This window comes from Clupea harengus, chromosome 3 (assembly GCF_900700415.2).
Source record: "Clupea harengus chromosome 3, Ch_v2.0.2, whole genome shotgun sequence".
NCBI lineage: Eukaryota > Metazoa > Chordata > Actinopteri > Clupeiformes > Clupeidae > Clupea > Clupea harengus.
Genome location: NC_045154.1, coordinates 2,274,497 through 2,290,164, shown reverse-complemented (window position 1 = coordinate 2,290,164; position 15,668 = coordinate 2,274,497). Strand labels below are relative to the sequence as shown.

The window sequence follows — 15,668 nt, the reverse complement described above, 5'->3', positions numbered from 1 at the left end:
ATGATAAGAAATGTGCACAAAACACTCTGAATTTATGTGATCTGCAATGGTGACCTGTTGAATGTATCTAAACAAGTATTTGTTAAATGAGCACCAATAAATAATTTTGGTCCCTCATCGTGTTCATTTTAATGTCAGTAAAAGAGAATTTCAACTGTATCCACAATAAACCATAAGGAACACAATTCCGCGAGATCTCAGCATATCGACCGCATAAACAGGATATTAAACTGTCAATGGACAACGTCAAGATTAGCCGTGTCCAAGCCAAAAGTGTCGGATAGCTTCACGCCGGTAGTTCCGACCGGTCACGTAAGATGCGGGAAGGAGAAAATTGTCCGGGCTTGACTGGCGTCTTTTGTAGCTCCTCCCCGACCAAGACTGGCAGTTCACGTACGTTGACCATCAAGCTGAAGTAACTCATCTTAATTCGAACTCGAACTCAACCTTAGAAAACCAATATCACGGAACACCGCTCCTTCACATAGCAATTAGGAGTTCCACTAATTACGTAAAAGTTGCGTGTTGCAGCGTAGCCTAACACGACAGTGCATATTAGCCTACTCTTTCTAAGTTTCTATTATCATCTGACGAATTCAGGACTCTTCCTCTATCCCTCCCCCGACTAGTCTCATCACGTCACAACGTGCGTGTCGATTCCATACAAAGTTAGGCAGCGCAACAGCGAGGGTTGGAATTTGTAAACGACTTGCCCTCAGATCTATGGTGATAAGGTTAAAGGTAAGTGGATTTCTGCAAAGCTGTCTTTCCTACCGCTGTTAGTGACATGTTCTGTTCACGAAAGCCTTTTTCTTTTTAAAGTTGGCTAGAAAATATGATCAGTGCTTGTAATAAATGAAACTTAAGGATTTCCGTTTCCTGCAGTTGCTTAGGCTAGGGTATGCTCACCAAATCCCGTGGTCTGGTGAAAAGAAGAGTCTATGATTGAACAACAAACGACTTTTCCCTTATGATATCCACTCTGATATTTCACGACTTAAGTTTTATATTTGCCTGCTGAAGACTTAGGGCCATAGCAGACTAGATGTTTGTGGTTGCCCAACTGTTCGCAAATATACCCTACTTTTGCCAACGGCTGGTAAGGTATTAAGCATAGACTACTGCTAACCAAAAGTGGGCCGGTGTTGTATAGGAGTGGGGGAGGAGGCATTCGGAATAGCAATTCCTTAGCTTGTGATGTTTTTAGGCTAGCCTAAAAGCAGTCAGCAATAGAAGCAATTACAGTCCTGCAATGTATCTAACTTCACGTTAGACGCATCAAAACCTCCAACTTGCTCTGCTGATATTTATGGACATCAAGTTGGTGTATCAGTTCAGTTCAACATTATCTGTTTTCACCCAGAAATCACTTGCATCACTTGCTGCAGTCTGCAATTCTGATCCAGTGCACTTTTTGAGAAATTTAGCGAATTGCTCCTCATGGTCGTCTAGCTGTCCGTAATGTCTATATGCTATTAAAAAAAAAAACCTCTGGATTGTGCACAGCCTGGCTCTGTAAACGAGCCTTAACAATTGACCCTTTGCACTCTAGATTACTGTTGCTACGCCTGTCAAGCTGTTCAGAACATTCACATCTTGGTCATTGGGAACTACCCACAAAACACAAAAAAGCAGTGCATTGCCAGAGAAAATCATTGCTATACGACTATAATTGAGAGGGGAAGAGCGCACGGGGGCAACCAAACAACGCAAATCTTCATCACAAAACAAGGCATAACAAACTTTGAATTATGGACCAATCATGCTCTTGCACTCCAAAGAAAGTTATCATAACTGTTTCAGTTATTATTGAAATCTCTCTCGTCAACCTCGTGGTATGAAAATCTGCATAGCTGAAGTTGTCGAGACTACGAGTGACACGTCTGATAATGCTGTGCAGTGAATGTATGAGTCCAATAAATCTATGACTGTTGTTTTTGCCTAATATGAGCTGATTCACGTGTGCTACATCAAAACGTTGCTTCAGGAGCACAGAAGGGAGTGTTTAAATTCGATTAGTTGTGGAGCTCAAATATCAACAAACTTTCACCAGCATCTCAGACATTTGCCTACCTTTTAATGAACATATTGGGAAGTGTCAAATTGTCTGTGTATGCACAACAGTGTGCATGCATATTAGCGAGCTTAGTGGCAGTTTAAGAACTGTATGATGGAAATGTAGCCTAGCCCATAGCCTACATGTGCTGATAACACTAAATCATTTTTGAGACCACACTGTAGTGTAGGCCTAGGTGTATTTAGTATTCCACCCCCATGCCATTTAAGCCCTCGGAGCGACTATTGCGCGTAGCCTGTGCCCCCTTACAATTCATGTCCAAGTTGATATACCTAGTGAATGTGCTGAGTTCTTCACCTATGTTGTTACTGACATATGGCCCACCCTGTAAGCCGTGCCGATAGGGGGCCATTGGGCCCTGTTAGCCGTGCCGATAGGGGGCCATTGGGCCCTGTTAGCAACTATTTATTTTGCCCAATGGCCCCCTGCGTCCACACAGCACTGCTCTAGGTTTCATCACAGTTGGGGAGGCAACCATTCTTTTGACCCTCTTCACTAACAAACACCATGGTCCCTAATGCTATTGATTTGGAGTAAAGCATACGGAAAGAAAAAGAAAATTTTGATATACACGGAAAAAAACATTCCAGACCGATAAAATTCAAACTATTGGTACGGAATCGAATTAGTTGTCCTTCACATTACCACACCATCAATATGAATTTGAAGATGATGCCAAACCTAGTTGCCTATAAAAACATACCCTAAATAAGTGGTAATTTGCATGTATGCGCTCAACGAAACAAACGTACCTTTTGTCCATTTAATTACTACAGTGTGGAAGGGCCTACAGTAACTACATGACTCTTGGATTTTTAAACAGATCCTATGTAACTTTTTCCCACTAGAATGTGGTATAACGCCAATATGTGTTTGTGTGAAACTGATACAATTCGGGGCAAGATTGGCGGTAATAGCTTGCCTACTAGCTTCCTAACAATGAGAAGGGGATGGTGGGGTTAGATGAGGGGGGATAGTGAAGCTTTAATATAAACATAGATAGAACTAAAATCCTAGTAATGCCAGGTATTGCATAAAATGTAGTTCTCTCTTAAGTCGTTTATATGGATGTTACATTTCTAAATTCTGAACTATGGTATATTGAAACAGACACGTTTCACAAGGTCCTGTCCAGAGGAATAAATAAGGGAAAACCATCTCACCTACTGAGAGCCATTTTGCTTCAGGGTGGAAAAAATTAAAAAGCATGGCTCCATATTACTCTTTCCATGTCTAGCCAATAAAAACAACAAATGTTTAGAAACTTTGCATTAAACCATTGTTCTTAATTTGATTTAATATCTTGCATATATTTCTGTTCTGTTGTCCACCTTTTGTGTTTTATCCTTCAAGTCTGTTGTCAGAGAGGAGATTCTCTTGTTCTGGTCTCTCTGACATTATCTTCATGCTGCGTTTTGTTCTGTGGATCTAGAATGCCTAAAACAGGATGGATCCATCAGGACATCTGAGACCTCTGTGTGTCCCAGCTCCCCTCCTCCGGTGGCCACTGTCCTCGGGCACTAAACTGGACACCATCTGTTGGATTTCCCAGTTCTGAAGGACAGGAAGGCAGCCTGTGAAAATATGCCTGAATGGAGGTCCCGGTGGCGACTTATACTGCTGAATTCCTTGACCTGTGGCTTAGAGATCTGTGTGGCAGCTGGGATCACCTATGTGCCCCCACTGCTGCTGGAGGCAGGGGTGGAGGAGCGCTACATGACTATGGTGTTAGGTACAGCTCTAAAGATTTAATGACTACTCCTCCAGCCTGTGATGTCATGTCAACATAGCATCAAATCCCTCTTTTACTCAAAAATATGGAATATTTCAATGCAGCTGCATGAAACACATCTTCATATTCTTGACAGTCAATTTCCATCAATTCTGTATGTATCTGTGGAGATAAAGTACTCTTCTTACTGTGACTCTCTTTTTTCCCCCAGGTATAGGACCAGTCTTTGGACTACTCTTCATCCCGCTGATTGGTTCTGCTAGTGATCATTGCAACAGCAGTTATGGGCGGCGGTGGCCTTTCATCTGGTTGTTGTCGTTGGGTGTGCTGATTGCCCTGGTCATCATTCCCCACGCAGATGCTCTGGCCACATACTTCTGGGGTGGTCGAACCCTTCATGTGGGTCTGCTTATCCTGGGCGTGGGCCTGCTTGATTTCTGTGGCCAGCTGTGCTTCACTCCTCTGGAGGCTCTGCTGTCTGACCTGTACCATGACCAGGAGGACTACAGCCAGGCGTTTGCCATGTTCTCTTTCATGGTCAGCCTGGGAGGCTGTATTGGGTATTTGCTTCCTGCTTTGGATTGGAGTCGAGGGCTGCTGTCAGTTTACCTCGGAGGGCAGGCAGAGTGCCTCTTCTCACTGCTCATCGTCATCTTCGTGTCCAGTGCCTTGGTGACGATGAAGGCATCAGAAGAGCCAGGGCATCCCTCTGCAGCTCTAGAGCCAAGTCCCCTGCAGACGGGCCGTTGGGTGCCGTGCTCCTGTTGTTACCTGCTCAGGTGCAAATTCAGGTTTCTGAAGTCAGGGGCCCTGCTATGTCTGCTGCAGACGTGCTGGACCATGACACCCGCCATCTACCGGAGCTATTGCCATGTGCCACGTGTGATGCGACAGCTCTGCGTAGCACAGCTTTGCAGCTGGATCGCAGTGATGTCTTTCATGCTGTTCTACACAGACTTTGTGGGAGAGGGGTTGTATGAAGGTGTCCCCAGTGCTGCTCCTGGGACAACCCTGAGACAACGTTATGACGACGGTAAGAAGAACTATAGTTATAGATACTTGACCAATCAGGATGCAATTTAGCATAGGTTTGTATGAGTGACCATTTCCACAGATGAAACAGAAAGTGTGTGCTTAATTAGCGATTCTAATGAAATTAGTAACCCATTTCAAATTTACATTCTCTGACCTCAATCAAAATATTTCACTATAAATGAATATATGATCACTAATAAGTCTATTAATTAGTCTGTCCATCCACGCACCCATCCATCCATCCATCTTTTTTAATTCCTACTAACTAATCATTCTCTCGAGAAAGAGTAGAAAAGTAACCATGGAGTAAGATGTGAAACAAAACTTTGCAAAAATATTCAACCATCCTGAAAATAACCGTTTTGTGTTTTACAAAAGATACTTACACATATTTAGTTACTTGTGTACTAAAATCAATACAAACTAAAATATACACAGGGGTAGGTGCGCATTGGTGTTGCATCTAAATTTTTAAATATGTTTTGTAAAAGTCTATTACCATTTTCGATGGGATGGGGACAGACATATAATTGCGCGTTTGATGCGTACATAGGGAAAACTTCCAGAAGCAAGGGAAGCAGTATTCCGAACACCAGTTTGACTCATTTGTGCCATGTTAAAAGCAACCTTTTCTTTGGTTTGTCTCTTTCTGTCTTGCCATTTTTTGCCATCCACTTTCCTTTGTGTAGCTGTTACAGCATTGATTTTTTCTTTGTTAGACCGTCCAAATACGTATTTAGTAAATAAGTATTTTGTGAGTGGGTGTAGAATTAGGGCCCTGTAATACCTCTCTGTTTGAGGACACTGACGGGGTTTCTTAGGCCGACACTCTTCTAGACAAAGGACCACGAGGCGAATCAAAGGTTTCTGGAGGTGTATTTCAAGGTGCTCCTGCAGGGAGTCAATACCAACATCAAGTAGAGGCAGGCAAAGACTAAAGATGCACCACAGTGTTACAGGTTAAATACCAGTCAATCATGGGAGGATACCTTGGGGGTGATAGGTCAACATTGGGGAAGGTTCTACAGGTCAAGGTTGGGAAGGGGAGGTGAGTGGGAGGGGATTTTCTTATGGAGGAACACACACAGGCCCAAAATGGTGGACAATGTGTATTCCTCCACCTGGGGCAGGGGGATGTCTGCTGGGGCCTTTAAACAAAGGTGTACTAAGACTATCAATAGACATGGCACACACACACACACACACACACACACACAAACACAGGAGAACATGCCTGCAATGCAATGTAAGTCTATAAATGAATGGCAATATCAATTTCCATCAACACCTCATTAGCATGGATATCTATCTCCTGATCTTAAACCTTCGTTTCCTTTTCTTTTTTGTATTTGTTTTGGGGCTTTTTGCCTTTAATCGGATAGGAGAGTGAAGGTTTTTGGAGTGGGATCGGGGAATGACAGGTCAGGTCAGAATCGAACCTGTGTCCCCGTGGGCATTCAAGCCCGTATATGGTTGGGGCTACTGCTTGTGCCACAGTGCCCCCCTTCGTTTCCTTCTCTATCTGTTGGAGGTTCCATGATCCTATTACATTTTGCTCTTCTATTCGGGATTCCTTTCAGTTGTGAGCGCCACAATTTACGGTTAGAGGGTGGAGACATGCATTGTTTATGGTTAGTACAATCAACCAAAAAGTTGCTTTTTGCCTTGCATTCTCAAAGGTGCATGCATCTGCCCCTATGCGTGCTGTTTAAAAACACACAGGTCATTTTGGACTGTGTTTCATACACTTGTTCGTTCATAACCACTTTCCACATATCGTGTTTAATCACAACCACATACTGCCACTGGATTAAGCTCCCCTAGTTTCCTGTATGGTGATATTTTTAGCGGGCCTGGCTGCAGCATGGCTATATGAGCTTGCCACTGCTTGCTTACATGCATAACTCAGGACAACTATACATAAGCACAAAAATAGCCTGTCCTCAGGGTTCAGGGGCAACAACAATAATAATAAGAATAAACATTAGGATTTCTACCCTGTGAATCAGTCATTATGTTACCAGCAAGCAATTCTTGCATGTTAAAAATTAGGGAATATGGTCAAATGACTTGTTATGTATGTTATGGTAATGCTCAAATACAGTGGCACCCAGTTTGAATCTTTAGGACCCAATGAGACACAAAACTAAATTTGGTGCTTTTGTCCAGCATGTCCCTATCAAAGTTAATAAGCTACTTGACTATAAGTCATTTTGAATAAAAGCCTCTTCTTTATATATTTTTACTGTACTCAAATACATCCTGATATAGATTGTTTGAGTTTCTCTTTTTACTTCCCTCTTGTTGCCTTTTTCATTGTTCTGTAATTTACCTTAAGACATTTCTTGTTTGAAATTCTAGAATTAAAATATGATGTAGTCACTCTACTTCGCCTGTTTAAAAAGTATGTTTTGCATACTTTTGAGGTAGTTAGCTAACTAGTTTTGGACGCAAACTCCTTAGTGCTGCTTTAAGTAAGAGATATTATAAAATGTTCAGATGTCATTTAAAGGACTAACTTAAAGGCACAAATATGTAACACTAACAGCAAGTGTTAAAAATGGGTAGTGCAGTCCAAATCTAAATGTTTGAGAGAGTTGTCTCCACCTGTCTCCTCCTGCTCCTCCTCCCAGACTCGAAACTCACGCACGTTGCCAGGTTGAGGACACTGAACCTACACAAACATTAAACTTAGACAATGGCAAGCCACAACGAGTCTTACACTGTAAGTAGATCAGCTAATGTATACGGTTGCAATGTTTTTATTGTTTGCAAATTCTTAACCCGATCATGTGGATTTTTTTTTACTCTGTCAATGTTAGCTAGATGCATTGCTGGCTACGGTAGCCAAAGCTCATTATCCCAAAAAATAAAAGCCCACAGCTCCAAAAAATACATGCTCTTATATTTCCTATCCATTGAGTCAGAATAGAATAAAGTCTTCTAAAATGGGTAAATTGTTTCTATTAGGTAAGATAAATAGCTAGGAATGGGAATGAGTAATGTTACGTGATTTAGACGTCAGTATTCGTTCAATTGAGTCAGTTTAGAATCAAACTTGCCGTTTCTGTCATATATTTCTGTCTCGTTGGTTGTTGCCAAGGTCTCTAGTGTTACTGATGGCAGTCAATGTTAGCGTGTGTTGGCATGACAGCGTTAGCCAGCACTAGTTGGGATCACTTCACCGGCTGTGTGTCAAAATTCTTGCCGCCTTGATAACCCAGCTGCACACAGACCACATGTAGTGTAGAGTATGAATGTGAGTACTCCAATTTTGTAATTAGTTATAATGCACATCCCTACTAGTAGCCGTAATAAATTAGTTAAGGTTTGCTAACCTTAGCTGAAGCTCAGTACTTACCTGTTCAGAGAAAATTAGCCAACTCGGCTTCAGTCTTAAAAATCTTTCTGGGATCTAAGTGGACACAAACAGACGTTCCGCTCCAGAACTAAAATTTCAAAGGAGAACATACTGGCTGTAGCATTGTTGTCGGGGAAGCCAGTATTTCAACTTAGCATGTTTTCTATCTTTGATGACATATCATGGTCAATTTATGATTTAGTGCACTAAATATGTTGCATATTGGTTCTTTAAGAAAGTGCATCATTATACCATAATAAACAACCACAACAACAACAACAAAACAAAAAAACAAGTGAGCATGTGTGAGATCACCACTTATGGTGTGTTCCATTTGAACTCAGTAGTTGGAATTTCTGAGTTCCAAGTCAGAAGTTTTGATTGGAACACCCCCTTAAGTCATAATTCCATCTCAGAAAGTTGGACGGTCCTCACACACCCCGGCTTCAGAATCAAAGACGGCTGCAGTCGTATACAATTACCAACATTTTCATGGAGAGACAATTTTATTATAAAAAAATTGAAGTTGTCAAGTCCCAAGTTGTTAAGTTAGCACATGTCAAGTTGTGTACTGGTTTCATGGGTTACATTTTAACACGGTCATGGTCCAGTTTTTTTTGACAACTTAACGTCTGTACAGAACACCCCATGGACTTGCAAGACACCTGAGCGCTACTTGGACATTACTGCAATGCAGTACATTTCACCATATGAAGACATGCATTTCACCATATGAACAGACATGCATTTCACCATATGAAGACATGCATTTCACCATATGAAGACATGCATTTCACCATATGAAGACATGCATTTCACCATATGAAGACATGCATTTCACCATATGAAGACATGCATTTCACCATATGAAGACATGCATTTCACCATATGAAGACATGCATTTCACCATATGAAGACATGCATTTCACCATATGAACAGACATGCATTTCACCATATGAAGACATGCATTTCACCATATGAACAGACATGCATTTCACCGTATGAACAGACATGCATTTCACCATATGAACAGACATGCATTTCACCATATGAACAGACATGCATTTCACCATATGAACAGACATGCATTTCACCATATGAACAGACATGCATTTCACCATATGAACAGACATGCATTTCACCATATGAACAGACATGCATTTCACCATATGAACAGACATGCATTTCACCATATGAAGACATGCATTTCACCATATGAACAGACATGCATTTCACCATATGAAGACATGCATTTCACCATATGAAGACATGCATTTCACCATATGAACAGACATGCATTTCACCATATGAAGACATGCATTTCACCATATGAACAGACATGCATTTCACCATATGAACAGACATGCATTTCACCATATGAACAGACATGCATTTCACCATATGAACAGACATGCATTTCACCATATGAACAGACATGCATTTCACCATATGAACAGACATGCATTTCACCATATGAACAGACATGCATTTCACCATATGAACAGACATGCATTTCACCATATGAACAGACATGCATTTCACCATATGAACAGACATGCATTTCACCATATGAAGACATGCATTTCACCATATGAACAGACATGCATTTCACCATATGAACAGACATGCATTTCACCATATGAACAGACATGCATTTCACCATATGAACAGACATGCATTTCACCATATGAACAGACATGCATTTCACCATATGAACAGACATGCATTTCGCCATATGAACAGACATGCATTTCACCATATGAACAGACATGCATTTCACCATATGAACAGACATGCATTTCACCATATGAACAGACATGCATTTCACCATATGAACAGACATGCATTTCACCATATGAACAGACATGCATTTCACCATATGAACAGACATGCATTGTTTTGGCACAGGTTTGCTCTGAAGAGACTGATTTGAGATTGAAGTGGTGTCACTAGGCTACTGGTTTTGTATGGTTTGGTCAATTTATGTCCAAGTAGGGGATACCATGGGATGTAGGCTTTTGCATCCTTACATTTGTCAACAAAGCTTTGAGTGGTGTTCTACAGGTGTTCAAGATGATGATAAAAGACATTACAAAAATGCCTATATCAACAACAGACGTTCTTCAGAGGAACAAAGTGATTTGAGTTTTTTCTAGATCTCAATAAGGTGCATTGCACACAACGAAGGGAGACAATGGCACAATTAACTAATTTTGAGCATTGACTGTTTAATATAATATTTAAACAGCAGAGTGTGTGGGTCAGTGAGTCATTGGTGTTCGAGAATAGCTGCCCTGCGCCTTGTTAGATTCTATTTATCGCTGCTCTAACAGGTGGTAGGAGAGTCAACCCTTTCTTTCTTAGGGCAGAGTGTTAGTGTCCAGATATTTACACAGGTTACAATATGCAAGGTGAGCTGCTGAGCGGCGCAATCACATTCACAGTTTCTTGTGGAAATGCATTTCTAAACAAATCCCTAAATGGTCACCTTGGAGAAAGTGAACCTCTCACTGTCATCCTGTAATTCACCACATTGTTTATATCAGAGACATTGGGCCCGAGTTTGGCGGGGGAAATGACTTATGAGTTAGTCTTAAACGATAAATGAACAATTCCCCCGAGGTTTGGATTTTGGATATACCGGTAGGCATGTCGACGTGTTCTCAGACAGGAAAAATGTGCATACGCCAATCACAAACCATCACTGCGTAATTCTGATTAACTTATCTGGCAAATATACATCACGTTCCCTTTATTGGAAGAGTGGCGCAGTATGCCTATTTCTGTTTTAGCAAGGAAGCAGGAGCTAATCTGTGTTATGGGTTAATGCTATTAATACATCTCGGATACACCTCAAAGTTAACACATATCCTATCAGGCTTTAAAAAAAAAAAAAAAAAATGTTCAAGCCCCTTAAAAGACTCGAGGTTCATTCCTCCATTCGCGTAGACTAACGGCCACACGGTACATCTACACACTGAATACATTTGTGTGTCCACTCTCTCACCTGTTTAGGCCAACTGGTGCTAGCAGAACCACAGTTTGTTCCCAGAATAATTCAAAGTAAAAATGAATTAATATTAATTATGTAAAATATAAAATCTTAACCTAATTGACATTGAATACCATAGTAGTACCATCTCAGACAAACATAATATGTTGTTGCTGTAAATGCTTAAGACTGTCCTTTCACACCACCTATCATAATGGTGAAAAGAGTTAAAGTACTAACTAAACCTGGGTGTCCATTTCAAACTTCTATTTAAATAGAAGTACCAGAATAACTGCTGAGACATTTTAATATTTAGGCAGAGATGTAAGCTATTCATTTCTCATTTCAGTACCTAGTTCTGAAGTTGCAAATGTGTTCCATTAGACACATTTAGATGTTTAAATTGAATGTGTATCACATGTCATGAATGTAGACCTAAATAAATTCTCCAGAATGGATATTTATCTCGACAGAAATAACTTGTCATGGTATCTAAATGATGACACTTTATTTTTTACAGGTTCAAAAATCACATAACCTGATTAACAATAGGATAATAATTTTAATAATCTTGCATTCAACAAATAAATTATTAGCAGCTGTGTGCTCTAGTCATCGTATCAATCAGGTGTTTTTTATTTTATTTTGTATTCACTTTATATATTACTCCAAGCCTCCTGGAGTAGGACGTTTCACACTAGTTGGACCTTATTAAAGGATGTATGGTCCAGTTACTCCCATAGCATCTCAGATCACATGACTGGTCAAGCCATCTCATGATAGACAACACATCAGCTTACTGTTTCTTCACAATATATATGCAGTTATTTATAAGGACTCAAGGAGTCAAGTGCAGATTTCTACTAAGCGCCAGCTTTGTTCTGTTATAAAACAAGTGTTTGCTCCTTGAGCACCAACCTTGCACACCCACGAAAAAGGAACCCATGTCTCAAACAGGCAATATCCCAAGAATAATGATAGCATCAGTTATTCACGGAAAGCCCCTCTGAGTTTAAGATAAAGCTTATTTGTAAAAGAGTTTTGCAATGTTTGAATTTCTTCAGATGACTACTAAAGGAGGACAATAACACAAACCTAAGCATCAAAAAATATAGATGTCTGTCTGTGTATTTGTACAACTCACAGTACTTCAATGAATGCAGTGTATAGGCTCCCTCAGCAAGGAATCATATATGCTCTCTCTTGAATGGGACCAAACATTTTATGCACCCTGGAGCCCCAAAAAATACAAATTGCCCCTACTTGAAAAGTCTTTAGTGTTTGTATATTATTACGTATCATTATTAATACGACAATGTGTAAGAAATAGGTTTATTTTTATTCCTAGATTTAGATGAGTCTTTCCTTTTAAAACTTGAATAACCCTCTTTTTTTCACACAGGCATTCGAATGGGCAGTTTGGGCCTTTTTCTACAATGTGCTACCTCAACGTTCTTCTCATTGCTCATGAGCCGGTTGGTGTGTCTCTTTGGCTCAAGAACGGTCTACCTGAGCAGTATGGTGTGCTTCACCATCTCTGCTCTCATCATCTGCTTGTCCAAGAATGTGATCTTGGTTACAACCATGTCTGCGCTGACAGGATTTGCCTATGCGACCCTGCAGACTCTTCCCTACACTCTCACGTGCCAGTATCACAAAGACAAAGAGGTAAGACCTCGTGTTCATATCTGCATGTAACTTATTTCTCCTCTGCAAAAAAATAAATGGTTCGCTCTCACCTGTTTTATAATATTGCAATGTAATCAGTGTCACAAGTGATCTTATTTTTCTTATTATTTTTTTTTTAGGTTTACATGCCAAATGGGAAAACTAAATTATTAAACAAGAATGGTGTCACCATCACAAGAGAATCTGTGCATTTGAAAGTAGATGATCGCGGTGAGGTCTTGAACAATAAACCTGGCTGTGTCAACGGGAATGCATATTTCAGCAGGGATATTTCAGAATACCACCCCCCACAGCAGTACCAGAATGGCTTCCCATCTAATTCCATAGAGGAAGATGACCATGAAAAACGTGGCGTTGGCCTGGATTTTGCCATTCTGGATAGCACCTTTCTACTGTCTCAAGTGTTCCCCACTTTCTTCATGGGCATGATCGTGCAACTTACACAGTCTGTCACTGCCTACATCGCCTGTTCTGCTATTTTTGGTGCTATTGCCATTTGCTTGGCAAACCATGTCATTTTTGACCAAAAAGACCTGAGATGTTAACTACCTAGCCATATGAATGCCACCGATGCTTCTAATTGCATTTTCAGTGGTAAGCATTATTAAGTGAGTGTTGGGCGGGTATATTTTATTGTTTGACCTTAAACCAAACAACTTGCAATACTAAAGCAAATGTTAGAAAGAAACCCTAATAAGTAAGCTGCAATCAAAAGTATTCAACTCCTTTTTACCTTCAAGACACTCTGCTGCTGTTAACACAAGTTAATGAACACTTTAGTAAACTGTTTAATAAAGTTTACAAATACACTGATGTAGTTATTTGATAAAGTTGAGCTTAGAAAGCCTATCTGCTCCAAAACAGCCTTCTTTGTCATATAACTGATGGTACCCGTCACATGGTCAAGACCACCAGGTCCCGTGGTATCAGAACACCCCAGAAACGGCACAGATCCACCTCCAGACTTGGCTGTGGCGATGGTCTTTTTCTCGTCATAGGCCTCTATTATGACTGACATTATTTTCTTATGATCCATGGGGCCAAACAGTTCAATTTTAGTCTATAAAATTGTCTCCCAGGATTATCCAAATCTTTTGTTCTCCCTCTCACAGAGTTTTGATCAAATATCTGATCCCTGTGTTTGAAATCTTCCATTGCTAGATAAGTTTGCTTCTATACTATGAAATTTAAATGGGCATCTGATACTGCCAACTGTCTCATGGAAATGGCTGCTGACACTGAAAAAGAAAAATGCATTACAGCTTGGGCAAAGAAAATGTCATTATAGAGTTCCAAAGTTTCCAAAATTCCAATAGTGTTTTAACACAATTTAATGACCTTTATGACCAGAAGTCATTGAAAAGAGCAATACTGAATAGGGGTCATTTTTGCACATGGATATTTGTGGAAAGAATCAGACTTTTAATCATTTTCATATTATCAAGATAACTCAAACATGTATTAATAAACAGTGTTTGACTGTTTGTTTACTTAGTCCATAATTAATATATTTTATTAAATTTCACTCACATCACCCGAATGTCTTCAGGGTTAAGGAGGTATGTGTATATGTGTATGATATTCTAGTTTCACAAGGGCAAGATTATGCTTTTCTTTAAAACTTTATCAAAAGCAGGAAGTTTGATCATGAACATGTTTTTCTCTATTGTGGCCCACATTATTGTTACACATTATTTTATTTTTGTTGTTCAAATGCCTCCAAGACATAATCAGCTTTAAGAGTGTGTAGATATTGATCTTTATTTGTGTAGGATCCATTTTTAAAGCACTTCCGGAAGTGATGAGGATTAAGCATTTTGCAAATGAGGCTATTTCGTCCATGAGGAGTGGAATTCTGAATCATGCAGTTCTTGAACATGGTTGGTGGCACATGTGCCTTTATATGTAATATAATGGGTTATTTTTAAATGTACAATTGATTGTTTTCTAAAAATTGTATATTAAAATGAGTATTGTTTTAATGTCCTGTCTATCATACAGTATATTTCAGAGGAAGGAAATGATCTGAAGGATATTATATCATATGATTATATCATGTCATTATAGCATACATTTCAGCTCAGTCCATTTTAGTCATCTGAATGCACCGGTAGATTAATTCTGGTCATTACACCACTCTTCAGAAACACTGCATATCTTGGACCCTAATTTGAAAGGGCAACGAGCTGTGACTTACGCATATGACATCATAAAGATAATGTGCCACTGATTCAACACGAAAGGGAGGGGCCAAGAATAATTGTTAGTTGCATTTCAGCACTCATGGGACGCAAGAGTAGCGTGAAGCCTGTGTGGGAACGGAGAATCCGTCTTTTTTGAGGCAATTATACCAACAATTCTGATGTGCTGTGATGACGAGCCACTTGTTTAGTAAATAAGTTGTATTGAATTGATAACAGCCCAGTACTGAAACCACCACAGTGTAATCATTGCCATGGCCTTTATTATTTCACGTATAGGCCTCTGGGTCAGGCATGAAAGCCAGCTACATAAGATATTAGGGAATTTATTTATGTAGAATATAGTGGTACTGGAAGAGTCAAAATGTTGAATGTCAAACGTTAGCCTACTAGTGATGGGTAGCCTAATTTCCTTAGGGGAAACATTCCTGTCATCACAGTGGTAGGCTATGCGCAAATCAATCAATAGACCAAAAATAATGGAGTCTTCAAAGTATTTTTTTTGCGAAACACTCACAGTATAGTGTCAAAACAGTCCCTGCAAAATCCCAACAGAAGAATGACAGAAAAGTATTGATCC

At 39.9% G+C, this 15,668-nt stretch overlaps 1 protein-coding gene across 1 annotated transcript; it reads left to right on the top strand.

Moving 5' to 3' along the window:
• Positions 1-20: 20 nt before the first annotated feature.
• LOC105895655 (solute carrier family 45 member 3) lies at positions 21-14,869 on the top strand. Its single transcript, XM_012822323.3, has 5 exons — positions 21-741; positions 3,510-3,809; positions 4,021-4,842; positions 12,601-12,866; positions 13,007-14,869. Exons 2-5 carry the CDS (start codon positions 3,662-3,664, stop codon positions 13,430-13,432), a joined length of 1,662 nt encoding a protein of 553 aa, XP_012677777.1. The 5' UTR covers positions 21-741; positions 3,510-3,661; the 3' UTR covers positions 13,433-14,869.
• Positions 14,870-15,668: the final 799 nt, after the last annotated feature.